Consider the following 15,754-nt stretch of genomic DNA (forward strand, 5'->3'; position numbering starts at 1 on the left):
GGTGGTGATGGTGATGATGGTGGTGATGGTGATGGTGGTGGTGGTGGTGGTGATGATGATGGTGGTGATGGTGATGGTGGTGAGTGTGGTGATGGTGGTGATGGTGATCGTGATGGTGGTGGTGGTGGTGGTGATGATGGTGGTGGTGATGATGATGGTGGTGATGGTGATGGTGGTGGTGATGATGATGGTGGTGGTGATGGTGATGATGGTGGTGATGGTGATGGTGGTGGTGGTGGTGATGATGATGGTGGTGATGGTGATGGTGGTGATGATGATGGTGGTGGTGATGGTGATGATGGTGGTGATGGTGATGGTGGTGATGGTGGTGATGGTGATAGTGGTGATGGTGATGGTGGTGATGGTGGTGGTGGAGGTGATGGTGGAGGTGATGGTGGAGGTTATGGTGATGATGGTGGTGATGGTGATGGTGATGGTGATGGTGGTGATGGTGATGGTGGTGATGGTGGTGGTGATGGTGGTGAGTGGTGATGGTGGTGATGGTGATGGTGGTGATGGTGTTGATGGTGGTGATAGTGGTGGTGATGATGATGGTGGTGATGGTGATGATGATGATGGTGATGGTGGTGATCGTGGTGATGGTGGTGATCGTGGTGATGGTGGTGATGGTGGTGATGGTGATGGTGGTGATGGTTGTGGTTGTGGTGATGATGGTGATGGTGGTGATGGTGGTGATGGTGGTGATGGTGGTGATGCTGGTGATGGTGGTGATGCTGGTGATGGTGGTGATGGTGGTGATGGTGATGGTGATGATGGTGATGGTGGTGATGATGGTGATGGTGGTGATGATGGTGATGGTGATAGTGGTGATGGTGATAGTGATGGTGGTGATAGTAGTGATAGTGGTGATGGTGGTCGTGGTGATGGTTGTGGTTGTGGTGATGGTGGTGATGGTGGTGATGGTGGTGATGCTGGTGATGCTGGTGATGGTGGTGATGGTGGTGATGGTGGTGATAGTGGTGATGGTGGTCGTGATGGTGATGGTGGTGAGTGTGGTGATGATGGTGATGGTGGTGATGGTGACAGTGATGATGGTGATGGTGATGATGATTATGGTGATGGTGGTGATAGTGGTGATGTTGATGGTGATGGTGGTGATGATGGTGATGGTGATGGTGGTGCTGGTGATGGTGCTGGTGATGGTGGTGGTGATGATGGTGGTGATGGTGGTGATGGTGATGGTGGTGGTGGTGATGATGATGGTGGTGGTGGTGGTGGTGGTGATGGTGGTGGTGATGGTGGTGGTGATGGTGGTGATGGTGATGGTGGTGATGATGGTGATGGTGGTGATGGTGGTGGTGATGGTGGTGATGGTGGTGGTGATGGTGATGGTGGAGGTGATGGTGGAGGTGATGTTGATGATGATGGTAATGGTGATAGTGATGGTGGTGAGTGTGATGATAGTGGTGATGGTGGTGATGGTGGTGATGGTGGTGGTGATGGTGATGGTGATGATGGTGGTGACGGTGGTGGTGACAGTGGTGATGGTGGTGATGGTGATGGTGATGGTGGTGATGGTGGTGATGGTGGTGATGGAGGTGGAGGTGGAGGTAGTGGTGATGGCAACAGCGCAGATGGTGGTGGTGGTGGCTATGGTGGGGTGGATGTAGGGGTGGAAATGGTGACAGTGCTAATATAAATGGCAGCAATGACAAGGTGGCAGCCATGCTGGTGGTTGTGCTGGAATGCGGAGTAAGGGGCTGGTAATACAGTCACTCCAACGTGACAGCTCATGGCTCCATGAAGAGCTGTTAAATTTACTTAGAGTAGTAAACAATTACAGGGAGTTCAAATCAAAGATAAACCATTTTTTAGTCAGCACGGCCTCTCCTGAGAAATATGGATAACTGAAGAAGCTAATTTAGTATTTTTTTTTCTTTAAGTCATTAACAGAGTCTGCAAGGAACTTCCCTTTGCACACCCCATCCTGTAACAGTTCCAGGTTTCCCCCACTAACTTTTGAAGGCATTTCTGTAACCCCACGTGAGGACTCACTTCTGCATGGCAACCATCCTGTGCACGTGAGCAACGTCACACACTACCGTGGACAATCCACTGGATAACACCGACACGACAACTCCCAACCCCGGTCCTATTCACTCCCTACATCCTTGCCGAAACGGTCGGACTGAGACCAGGACCATCCCTGCGGGGACCGGCAACCTCTGAGACTTGGAGAAGGGCGTGATGAGGATTCTCCTCACGCCCTTGTGGGAAGAAGACAGGGGTTTGAGGTCTGTCCGAGCATCTCAGTACAACTGTCCCTACCCTAGCACCTGCTTTCAAAGCACCTGTCCAAACCATGCTCACCAAAAAATCATCAGTGAACTGGGCTAAGCCCACCTTGACCTTGTCAACCACGTCAGCTGAGTCAGCAATCGGGAAGGGAGCCGCAAAGGCAGCCAGCTTGATGCACAAACTCCTTTGTGCTTTGATTCATTCTAAACCTCCCCTCCCCTAAGCTTCCAGGGGCCACTTGTTTGACCAGGAGGTCTCCCCGTCTCCCGTCTTTCTCTTTCCCTCTTGGGATTAGTCAGAGGTGAAACCGTGGCTGTGATCATTTTTATGCTGATTCACATCAGCCTGGGCCCTACAGAAATAAGTACCTGTCCCGGTACCTGCTGGAAAACAGGGTTAAATAAGCCCTTTTGCTGGATAAAAGCATGCGCTGCTTTGGCTCCTCGCAAACAAGCCCGGAGGCGGGCTCCCGGGAGCCCCAGCCCTGCATACAGAGGAGGCTGCAGCAGGCAGCGCGGGGGAGTTGGACTTGGGAGGCAGCTCTTGGTGAAAAATGGATGCTGCTTATTCAAGTGAGCCACTGGAAGCCAGCCTGCCATGGCTTTCTCTTCCCTAAGTTAAAGCTGAACAACTTCGCATTGTTCTCGTCCTCATCAGTCCAAGAACGCCGCCTCCTTGGTGATAGAGAAGGTTATCTTCTGAAGCCAGGGATATAACTTATCCCGCTCACCAGTTAGAATTGAAGAAGGCTGGCCTGGCTGGTGAGGCATGCTCAGGGTGGCCACACGGGACCATGTTGTCAGCCTGGGTTTCTAGTCCTTTCATTTGGCTGCATGACTCCTCCAAGTTGTCCCCTCTCTGCCCGGACATGAACACGGGACGCCCGGGAAACGTCTCTTACCTCCGGCTCCCCACAGTCACACTCCTCTCCTTCCTCGACATAGCCGTTCCCACACTTCTGGCCCCCGAAGGACTGCTTGAGCTCCGGCAGGTTGAAGAGGCACATCCCCACGCCCTTCTGCAGGCTGGCCTCCAGGTCCTTCCGGCTGCAGCTGCTGAACGCCACGGGGAACGGGAACCTGAGGAGAAGAGCCGGCACAGTCAGTCACCAGCACGTGCCACGGCCTCGTCCCCCTCCTGGGGCTGCGGCTCCTGGCGCCCACTGGTGGCGGCATCTGCCCGGGGACCACTGCTGCTCTCAGCGAGCAAAGGCTCATACATTTAGCGTAAAATGGGGCAACTCCTGCTGCATCCTGAGACGCAGTCCCGTGCAGTGCCAATGCCACCAAGAAGGAACGCTTCATCCAAAAAGAAATGACCCTCTGATAGTTTTTGCATCCACAAGTTCAGACCGAGTCATCTAGACGCGATGAACGGTTCTGCGTGAAACAACCCAGTGGAACATGAGTGCTCAGAATCTGTAGTCTGCAGTGAGAACACACACAGGTGTCCTTACTGGAAAGTGGAAAGGAGGGAAAAGTAGAAATGACCATTCTTAGCAGTTGCAGGGGGCTGTGGACACAATCCCACTGTGGGTCAGGATTGGCGGCCACTGGCCTTGGGTCCATGAAGAGCCACGCAGTGTCTTCCCCAAGCACAGCTAGAAGAGACTGGAGGTGACCAGAAACGCAGGGCCTGCTCTGCTGTCCAAATCCCAGGGATACAAAGGGATGTGGCAGTGTCGGCCAGCTTCCCAGCTAAGGTCACGTCCCCCACTCCATGGTCTGGAGGGGCTGCCCAATCCCCTTGCATGTGGGTGGGCTGTGTGACTAAGTCACGACACTTGGGATCATGAGCAGAGGGGAAGTGACGTGGGTCACTTCTGGTTGGAGATAGTTCAGCAACTGCTCCTCTGTGTGCCAGCTGAGCCCAGTGTGTTCCAGTGTCCCAGGACTTAGAGGAGCCAGATGTGCACGGCACCCGATCCCGACTCACCGTAGGGGGGGCGCCACCCACCATGCACAGCTGCGGAGCGTCATTCAGGAGGGAAACCCCTCTGTTACCAACAGCAAGCCACTGAAGTTAGGGGTTTGCTTCCTCCAGCAGCGAGAGTCACCGAACATAGAGCGTCTCATTCTGTTTTATTTTTACTTTTCCAAATGCATTTTCCCAGGTCCTGAGGCAGCAGGGATCATAAGGGACAGGATGCTAGAGACCCAGAAGGCTTCCTTACTCAGTGAGAAAGCAGCACCTGCTGACCAGCAACCCCAGCCCCCTCTCCCCAGGCACATGGTGACAGAATGACGTTGTCACTGGATCCCAATCACTCGGCCAAACCAACGCACACGACGTTTCCCTGAAGACGGCAGGCTCGACCCTATTCCGTGATCGAGTCTGGCTACTTTCCAAGATCACGGCCATCCTGATAACACCGCCCTGTTTGCACAGGACTTTCCCGTCCTTCTCCCTTATTAACTCTGGGGTAGACTTCTAATCGACAAATGCATTAATAAGCGCAAGTCCCGCTCTCTGATACGAATGCAATAAACCCTGTGACTTAATTGTCCTGCTGCAACAAAGTTCCTTTTGAAATCTTTCTAACTTCCTTGACAGACAGACTGAGTATTCCAGGTCCCGACATGCTGTTGAGTAGCTTCCAGCTAGGAGCTACAAGGAAAACAGTCATTTTCTCAGCAGAGAAGGGCTTTGCTTTGAAAAGACAAAGGCACATTACACAAGGAATTCAGAGCTGTTTCTCTCTGAGCAAAGGAATAAGCCTCCTCAAGGTAGAGATGGGACCTGTGTCCCTGTGGGGGGAGTTCTCCTGGGACCCTGGAGCCCGGGGCAGGACAAGGGAGACTAGACGTCATCCTCGCTCAATGATATGCAGAAGGCCATTGTGACAAAGTTTTATCATTGTGATAAACTCTTATCAGTTCCTTCTGGGAGGGAGCCGATTTGCAGAACACTGGGAACAGTTATTTGGGAAGGATGCTAGGGTAAGCGGACAGCAGCAGCTGAGAGAAGGCCGATGGAAAAGTTGTATGAGTGCCTTTCTTCACAAGTAAGCACAGGATGGCCACCCATGTCCACAGCGTCCAGGCCCAGCTTGGACAAGTCCCCCCATACCACCGTCTTTTAAAATAACACGTGCAGTCTGGGCTTTTGGCAGGTTGACCTTTAAGAAAAGGGACAGACGCAAGATGAAGGAGATGGCTGTCGGTCAAGGATTTACACTGCGGAGCGTTTGGGAGAGGAGAGGGAGCAGATCGCTGCTGGCACAGTGTTCGTGTGTCTGTTCTCCATGCGGCCAGACAGAAGTACAGTCAGCGCGCGGTAACGAATTTGTTTCTCTTAGCTCTTTCCTGCTCAGCAGGAGGACAAATCCCAAATGCTTTAGAACACTCCCTCTCACTTAGAATCATGGATAAATAACATCCGTCCAATTTCACAGGTTTTCAGCCCCGCTGTGTGGAACTGCGTCCAGGCCCTGAGTCCTCCAGGGTCCCTGTTTCAGCAACAATGCGGTCCTGCCAGAGGCGGCGCTGGCGACTGCTGAACCAGGAGCCTCACCAGGGTGTCCACGGACAGCAGAGAGCCAGACCTCACGCCCCATGGCCTAAGTTCACCCAGGTGCCACCTGCTTTTAAAGTCAGCACAATGACAACCCCCAGCGCTGCTGGCCATGGCTCGCGGCTCCCAGCACAGCACCTGCGAGTGAGGCCACTTTCCCTCCCGTCTGGGACCTTTCTGACTCGCTCAGAGTGACCCTAGTGATGCTTCTTGAAAAAGCCAGTGACCCCTCCCCAAACTCTCCTGCCTCCTCCATGGACGGCCCTTCAGCACCTCTGCTCTAAGAATTCTCTTTGGATGACGAAGGATGGTGGGACCAGTGGCGCTTTGTACCTGTAGAGTATCTTTGCTGACTCCATCCTTCCTCTCGTTAGGGAGGACAGGTGGCATTTCACTGTGACACAGGCTCTCCCTGAACCCTACTGGGGTGTCTTGAGAATGCCCAGCTTTAGACAAAGAAGAGCAGAGACCACTGTCAGTTGTCACTCAATGTTCTACGAATATTTATTCCCCACCTACTATGTGGCAGGCATTGTCCTAGGGAATGTCATAGGCCTTGGGGACCGGGGAACACACAAAATGTACAGAAATCCCGGCTGCCACAGAGCCGCGCGACCGTGGGGCAGACAGACAGTCACGAGACCAGGGAGTGGATGAGTGTATTAGAAAGGGCCGAGTGTCAAGGAGAAAAAACAAGTGAGGGGGAGAGGGTGTGTGTGTGGGGGCGGGTGGTCAGAGGAGGCCTCAGGCGGGGGAGGCAGTGGTGTGTGGACAGGTGCGCTGGCCTCGCGGGGTCTGGCCATCAGAACGGAGGCAGGCAGTTCCTTCAATGACACATACCCAGAGAGGCCACCTCTTGTGCAGAGAAGGCCCCTGAATGACCCAAGGTCATGCTGGTGGTGTGGAGACCGCCACGGCCCATTGTTAAACAGGGGAGGGCAATCTGCCGTGCATGGACCAGGCACTGATAACGTCTGAAGTCACTTTCAGAAGAACTCCAAACTCTTATTTCCCCCCTTTTAAAACCAAACTATTTATTTTTAGTAGTGGGGGGAGGGACAGACAGGGACAGACAGGAAGGGAGAGAGATGAGAAACATCAACTCTTAGTTGTGGTGCTTTAGTTGTTCATTGATTGCTTCTCATACATGCATTGACCAGGGGCTTAGCCGAGCCAGTGACCCCTTGCTCAAGCCAGTGACCTTGGGCTCAAGCCAGTGACCATGGGGTCATGCCTATGATCCTACGCTCAAGCTGGTGAGCCTGTGCTCAAGCCGGTGACCTTGGGGTTTTGAACATTGGCCCTCAGCGTCCCAGGCCGATGCTCTATCCACCGCACCACCACCTACTCAGGCTGAAACCAAACTGTTTTTGATTGACAAATAAGCATCCTCTCATCATCTCCCTTGTCTTGCTAAGACCCTCTAGTTGACTGACGTGTAGGAATAAGAGAGTATCTAAATATTGTATCTAACCCAGTGTCCCTCCCCCAATAAACAGAATTCCGTCAGCTAAAACCATTTTGAATCTCCAGAGATGAGGAAATGTGATGGTACCACATACTAGATGCCTCTAGTCACAATACAATCCTAATCTACACATAAGTTGAACACCTTTCACATTCAAACAGCCACTGACTGCACAGGGCCTAGGGCACAATAGATGTCACTGACCATTGGCTTAAAGAGTCAAAGCCAGCTCATGGCTTTGCATGAAAATGTGCCAGTGTGCCTTGAGCAGGGCAGGGAGCCTGTTCCATAGCATGGTGTCAAGGACCTGTGGAAGGCTCTCTCAGCACAAAATGACTAAGGTTGCTATGGCTCCAGCCAGCTGCAACATAAAAGAATGCCACCAGGAAGACACTGGGCATGGCCAAGCTCACCACCCGGGTCCCGAAGTACCAGCTCGGCCTCTGAACATCTGGCAATAGCAAAAATTAAACCATTTGGGCAGTGTGTTCACTCCTCCTTCATTTAGTCATTCATCCTCTCATTCATTCAGGTTATCTGTCGTCATCAAAGCTCTGAGGAGGGTTCCCAGAGTGATTCACATATGACCTGAGCTCTTTCCCCTGTCCCCTCACTGGACCTTTGTCAAGGGAACTATTGGCCATGCCCATCTCCTCCCCCTCCCCATTGCCTCTCCATCCATATAAATAAAATGTGGAGAGGAAAAAAAGATGGCAGTGGAGTAGGCAGATGCACAGACGCCCAGCTCTCACCACCAAACTGGAATACAAATTAATTTAGGAAAAATCAGCATGAAAAAACCAACTCTGAACTGCAAGAACAGCTCTCAAAACCAAGGAGCAAAGAAGAAACCACAACAATCCTGGTAGGGAGTGCCTGAACCTCCTCTGCTTACTGGAACAGGGGGGGGGGGTGAGGCTGAGAGCCCAGAGAGGATCTCACAAAGGGAAAAGAGCAGAAACTACTGCTCACAGCCACTTGCCTGGCGACCAGGGAGCGAGGTGTGTTGAAAAGACCAGCTTATCTCCCAAGTGGAAAGGACAGGGAGAGGGACAGACTGTGAGGGGCTAAGGAATGCAGGAAACGAACTAAAAAAGCTGACTCATCCATGCTGGAGGTGGCTATAGCTGGGGGAGGGACTGAACCTTTCACAAAACAGAGCTGAAGTGCTTCTGGATCAGAGATCTCCGGACATCTCTCCAGCTCCAATCAGTGCAAAAAGACACAGCTGAAAACAAGAAGTGGGGAGGAGGGGCAGTAACTCAGGTCTCCATGGAGCTGAGTTACTGCCCCTCCTGAAGCTGAGAAAACACCCTGCCCCCAGTGAGATTAGCTGGCTAAAGAGGCCTTCAGAGTCTCAGGTTACACCCATGGCATTCCTGGATACAGTTTCAAGGAAGCCCCCTGCTGAGATCAGTAAACAAGACTATCAACTGTTAAGAAAACAAACAAATCAAGACTTCAAAGCTGCCCAAATCCGAAAGTGGATTACAGATAACAGCTGATACCAACCCAAGAAGACCTAGAAATAACACAACTGAAAACTGGAGGCAGACAACACCAAGCCTAGACTCAACCAACTCTACAAATAAAACACCCAAAAACAGACGATGAGAAGACAAAGGAGTGCAATCCAAATGAAACCACAAGAGACACCTTCGAGAGATGAACTGAGTGATATGGAAATAATCAAACTTCCAGATGCGGAGTTCAAAATAATGATTGTAAGAATGCTTAGGGATCTTAGAACAACAATGGATGGTCATTATGAAAACCTAAATAAAGAAATAGCAAGCATAAAAAAGAATCAGTCGGAGATGACAAATACAATATCAGAAATAAAGACCACAATGGAAGGAATTAAAAACAGGATAGAGCAGAGGATTGAATCAGCGAGTTAGAGGACAACTGGAATGAAGGCATGAAAGCATAGAAGAAAAGAGAAAAGAGACTCAAAAAGTCAGAGGAAACTCTTAGAGAGCTCTGTGAAAACATGAAGAGAAATAACATCCACATCATAGGGGTTCCTGAAGAAGAAGAAAAAGAACAAGGGATAGAGGCTTTGTTCAATCATATCATAGCTGAAAACTTCCCTAAATTAATGCAAGAGAAACTCTCACAAGTCCAAGAAGCACAGAGGACTCCATTAAAGAGAAACCCAAAGAAACCTACACCAAGACACATCATAATTAAAATACCAAAGCTAAGCGATAAAGAGAAAATATTAAAAGCTGCAAGAGAAAAAAAAGTTATCACCTGCAAAGGAGCCCCCATAAGGATGACATCTGACTTCTCAACAGAAACACTTGAGGCCAGAAGGGAATGGCAAGAAATATTTAAAGTAATGCAGAACAAGAACCTACAACCAAGACTACTTTATCCAGCAAGGCTATTGTTTAAGTTTGAAGGAGAAATAAAAAGCTTCCCAGACAAAAAACAACTCAAGGAATTCATTACAACCAAACCAATGCTGCAGGAAATGTTAAGGGGCCTGTTGTAAACAGATCAAAGTGGGAAAAGAATATAGCAAAAAAAGGAATACACCTTTAAAGAAGAAAATGGCAATAAACAACTACATATCAATAATAACCTTAAATGTAAATGGATTAAATGATCCAATCAAAAGACATAGGGTAGCTGCATGGATAAGAAAACAGGACCCATACATATGTTGTCTACAAGAGACACACCTTAGAACAAAAGACACACATAGATTGAAGGTAAAAGGATGGAAAAAAACATTTCATGCAAACGGAAATGAAAAAAAAAGCTGGGGTAGCAATACTTATATCAGACAAATTGGACTTTAAAACAAAGAATATAGTAAGAGATAAAGAAGGCCACTACATAGTGATAAAGGGAGTAATCCAACAGGAAGATATAACTATTATAAATATCTATGCACCTAATATAGGAGCACCCAAATATATAAAGCAGACTTTGATGGATTTAAAGGGCGATATCAACAGCAATACTATAATAGTAGGGGATTTCAATACCCCACTAACATCACTAGATAGATCCTCAAGAAAGAAAATTAACAAAGAAACAGCAGACTTATTGGAAACACTAGATCAACTCGATTTAATAGACATCTTCAGAACCTTTCACCCTAAAGCAGCAGAATATATATTCTTTTCAAGTGCTCATGGTACATTCTCTAGGATAGACCACATGTCAGGGCACAAAAGTGCTCTCAACAAATTTAAGAAGACTGAAATCATATCAAGCACTTTCTCCGATCACAACGGCATGAAACTAGAAATGAATCACAACAGAAAAGCTCAAAAATTCTCAAACACATGGAAACTAAATAGCAGGGTGCTAAATAATGAATGGATTAAGAATGAGATCAAAGAAGAAATAAAAAAATTCCTAGAAACAAATGACAATGAGAATACAACAACTCAAAATTTATGGGACACAGTGAAAGCAGTGCTGAGAGGGAAGTTCATAGCACTACAGGCACACTTTCAGAAGCTAGAAAAAGTTCAAATAAACAACTTAACCCTGCATCTAAAAGAATTAGAAAAAGAACAGCAAGTAAAGCCCAAATGTAGTAGAAGGAAGGAAATAATAAAGATCAGAGCAGAAATAAATGACATAGAGGCTAAAGAAACAATACAGAGGATCAATGAAACTAGGAGCTGGTTCTTTGAAAAGGTAAACAAGATTGATGAACCTTTAACTAGACTCACCAAGAAAAAGAGAGAGAGGACTCAAATAAATAAAATTAGAAATGACAGAGGAGAAATAACAACTGACACAACAGAAATTCAAAATATTGTAAGAAAATACTATGAAGAACTGTATGCCAAAAAACTAGACAACCTAGATGAAATGGAAAAATTCCTTGAAACATACAATCTTCCAAAAATCAATCTGGAAGAATCAGAAAACCTAAACAGACCGATTACAACAAAGGAGATCGAAACAGTTATCAAAAAATTCCCAACAAAGAAAAGTCCAGGGCCCGATGGCTTCACAATGGAATTCTACCAAATATTCAAAGAAGAACTAACTCCTATCCTTCTCAAACTATTTCAAAAAATTCAAGAGGAAGGAAGACTTCCAAGCTCCTTTTATGAGGCGAGCATAATTCTGATTCCAAAACCAGGCAAAGACAACACAAAGAAAGAAAATTATAGGCCAATATCTCTGATGAATATAGATGCTAAAATCCTCAACAAAATATTAGCAAACCGGATCCAACAATATATGGAAAAAATCATACACCATGATCAAGTGGGATTTATTCTGGGGAGGCAAGGCTGGTACAATATTCGTAAATCAATCAATGTGATTCATCACATAAACAAAAAGAAGGAGAAAAACCATATGATAATTTCAATAGATGCAGAAAAAGCATTTGATAAAATCCAGCACCCATTCATGATCAAAACTCTCAGCAAAGTGGGAATACAGGGAACATACCTCAACATGATAAAAGCCATCTATGAGAAACCCACAGCCAACATCATACTCAATGGGCAAAAATTAAAAGCAATACCCTTAAGATCAGGAACAAGGCAGGGGTGCCCCCTTTCACCACTCTTATTTAACATGGTCCTGGAAGTCCTAGCCACAGCAATCAGATAAGAAGAAGAAATAAAAGGCATTCAAGTTGGAAAAGAAGAAGTAAAACTATCATTATTTGCAGATGATATGATATTGTATATAGAAAACCCTAAAGTCTCAGTCAAAAAGCTACTGGACCTGATAAATGAATTCAGCAAAGTGGCAGGATATAAAATCAATACTCAGAAATCAGAGGCATTTTTATACACCAACAATGAACAGTCAGAAAGAGAAATTAAGGAAACAATCCCCTTCACAATTACAACCAAAAAAATAAAGTACCTAGGAATAAACTTAACCAAGGAGACTAAAGACTTGTACTCGGAAAATTACAAAGCATTGATAAAAGAAATCAAGGAAGATACAAACAAGTGGAAGCATATACCGTGCTCATGGTTAGGAAGAATAAACATCATTAAAATGTCTATATTACCCAAAGCAATCTATAAATTCAATGCAATATCAATTAAAATACCAATGACATACTTCAAAGATATAGAACACATATTCCAAAAATTTATGCGGAACCAAAAGAGAACACGAATAGCCTCAGCAATCTTAAAAAAGAAGAATAAAGTGGGAGGTATCACACTTCCTGATATCAAGTTATACTACAAGGCCATTGTACTCAAAACAGCCTGGTACTGGCATAAGAACAGGCATATAGATCAATGGAACAGAACAGAGAACCCAGAAATAAACCCACAGTTCTATGGACAACTGATATTTGACAAAGGAGGTAAGGAAATACAATGGAGTAAAGACAGCCTCTTTAACGAATGGTGTTGGGAAAATTGGACAGCTACCTGCAAAAAAATGAAACTAGATCACCAGCTTACACCACTCACAAAAATAAACTGAAAATGGATAAAAGACTTAAATGTAGGCCGTGAAACCATAAGCTTACACCACTCACAAAAATAAACTCAAAATGGATAAAAGACTTAAATGTAGGCCGTGAAACCATAAGCATCTTAGAAGAAAACATAGGCAGTAAGCTCTCGGACATCTCTCGGAGCAATATATTTGCTGATTTATCTCCACGGGGAAGTGAGATAAAAGACAGGATAAACAAATGGGACTATATCAAACTAAAAAGCTTTTGCACAGCTAAAGACAACAAGAACAGAATAAAAAGACAAACTACACAATGGGAGAACATATTTGACAATGCATCTGATAAGGGGTTAATGACCAAAATTTATAAAGAACTTGAAAATCTCAACACCAGGAAACAATCCAATCCAAAAATGGGCAAAAGGGATGAATAGACACTTCTCCAAAGAGGACATACATATGGCCAATAGGCATATGAAAAAATGCTCAACATCACTAATCATTAGAGAAATGCAAATTAAAACCACAATGAGCTATCACCTCACACCAGCCAGAATGGCGCTCATCAACAAAACAACACAGAATAAGTGCTGGCGAGGATGTGGAGAAAAGGGAACCCTCCTGCACTGCTGGTGGGAATGCAGACTGGTGCAGCCACTGTGGAAAACAGTATGGAGATTTCTCAAAAAACTGAAAATCGAACTGCCTTTTGATCCAGCTATCCCTTTTAGGAATATACCCCAAGGACACCATAGAACGGCTCCAAAAGGAGAAATGCACCCCCATGTTTGTGGCAGCATTGTTCACAATAGAGAAGATCTGGAAACAGCCCAAGTGTCCATCAGAGGACGAGTGGATTAAAAAGCTTTGGTACATATATACTATGGAATACTACTCAGCCATAAGAAATGATAACATCGGATCATTTACAATAACATGGATGGACCTTGATAACATTATACGGAGTGAAATAAGTAAATCAGAAAAAAAAACTAAGAACTATATGAATCCATACATAGAAGGGACATAAAAATGAGACTCAGAGACATGAACAAGAATGTGATGGCAACAGGGGTGGGGGGTGGGGGGGAGGGGGAGGGGGTGAAGAAGGAGAGAGGGGTTGGGGGAGTGGAGGGGCACAAAGAAAACCAGATAGAAGGTGACAGAAGACAATTTAACTTTGGGGGAGGGGTATACAGCACACTCAAATGTCAAAATAATCTAGAGACGTTTTCTCTCAACATATGTACCCTGATTTATCAATGTCACTGCATTAAATTTAATAAATAAAATTTAAAAAATGTGGAAATATATTTACATATATCAAAATAAACACTTCATTCATGCTTATCCTATACATACTATAAATGTATAAAAGTATGTATAATTATAACATATACCGATATAGAAACTAGATTAAAACATAAAATTATCACTATAATTATACTTAATTGATCTATACTTATATATTTTAAATAACAATTTGTTGAGAACCTGCTTTAAGCTAGGGGATGCTTAACTTTCTCCTAGTGATACATTTTTTGTCTTGTTTTCTCCCTATCTCTAAACTATCCAGAGAGACAAGTGTTGTTATGCCCGTTTTGAGAACGAGAAGAGACTTGATTCAGACTTCCCAGTTAGGGGATGGCGGAGACTAGATCCTGTTTCCACTGCAGTTATTTAAAAGCTGCATCTTCTCCTCCCACGGATGTCAGTTCAGCACCGAATCCCCTGCCAGAGCATTGTTGGAACCTGGACAGTGACCGGTGATCGGGGATCCCCGATGGACAGACCCAAATACGAAGGACAGAGCCGTCCACCTCCCAGCACGCCTGGATCGGGGGCGCTCAGGTGGGGTCCGGCATCAGCGTCACCTGCTGACTTCCTAGACATGCTCCTGCTCAGGCCCCGCCCACACCCACTGAGCCAGAAACTCAGGGGTGGGGCCCAGCAACCTGTATTTAAATAAGCTCTCCTGATAATTTTTTTTAAAAATTGAGGTAAAATTCACAGAACATATAGTTCACTATTTAAAAGCATAGTCTAGTGGCTTTTAGTACATTCACTATAGTGTGCTACCATCAACACTGATTCCGGAACACTTTCCTGACTCCAAAACCAACCAACCCCAGAACCATTAGCAGTGCCTCCTCACCCCCCCCCCCCCCCCCCCCCCCCCCCCCCCCACCCCCCCCCCCCGTCACTGTCAACCACACATCCGCTGTCTGTCCCCATGGACTCACTATTCTGGACCTTTCATCTAAACGCAGTCATATGATATGCTACCTGTTGGGTCTGGCTTCTTTCACTTAGCACGACGTGTCCCAGGTCCACCCACACTGAGGCAGGTGACAGCCCTACACTCTTTCTGTATGGCTGAATACTACCCATGGTGTGGAAGACTGCACCACCACACAGTTCATCAGCAGATGGCCCGAGTGACTTATCAAAATGAAAGCTTGGGCACAAATGGCCTAGATTAAGAACCCAAACGTTGCCAAGATAATATACGGACAAAGCCATACTTAGTTCTGTCAAAAAAAAAAAAGAAAAGGAAATGTAATATACAGGCTCATCATTACAGCTCGACTTTCACAGACTTGCATTAGGAATGGTTGTGTTCTTCACTGCGGGTCTCTCTCCTCAGAAAAGCCCAGGGTACTGCATCCTGAAAACCTTATGTGATTTTAGGCACATGCTAAAACATCCCATGAGCATCGACCCGTCTCTCAGAGCCAAATTCAAATTGTGAATGCAGTTTTAGATACCTTTAAGTGTCCTAGCAGGCCGAGACTAATCAGCATGCCGGGTACAGACTAATCGACCTGCCAGGAGAGGTTCCGACGGTGCACAGCGATGGTTCTGTTCTGAAGCAAATTCCTCCCTTTTGCATCAAATTCCAGCGCACAGCATTTTGCCTTCCTTCGGCTCAACCTGTTCCTGTCTTATTTTATATCTTTATTCCCTGGAGTACCAAGAAGGACGTGGAACCGGACCCCAGAGTTGCTCATGATATCGGAGATCCTGTGCAGACCGTGTCAGTAGTTAAAACACACCAAGCCTCAGTTTTCTCCGCGGCATCTGGCAAGCTCGTCCCAA

The 15,754-nt window shown here is 46.3% G+C and overlaps 1 protein-coding gene across 1 annotated transcript in view; it reads right to left on the reverse strand.

Moving 5' to 3' along the window:
* ADAM12 (ADAM metallopeptidase domain 12) overlaps positions 1-15,754 on the reverse strand; it is a 311,461-nt gene that overhangs the window by 42,858 nt on the left and 252,849 nt on the right. Inside the window, 1 exon segment of the mRNA XM_066240397.1 lies at positions 3,161-3,338. Coding sequence (XP_066096494.1) covers positions 3,161-3,338 — 178 coding nt within the window.

Source organism: Saccopteryx bilineata, chromosome 7 (genome assembly GCF_036850765.1).
Source record: "Saccopteryx bilineata isolate mSacBil1 chromosome 7, mSacBil1_pri_phased_curated, whole genome shotgun sequence".
Lineage (NCBI taxonomy): Eukaryota > Metazoa > Chordata > Mammalia > Chiroptera > Emballonuridae > Saccopteryx > Saccopteryx bilineata.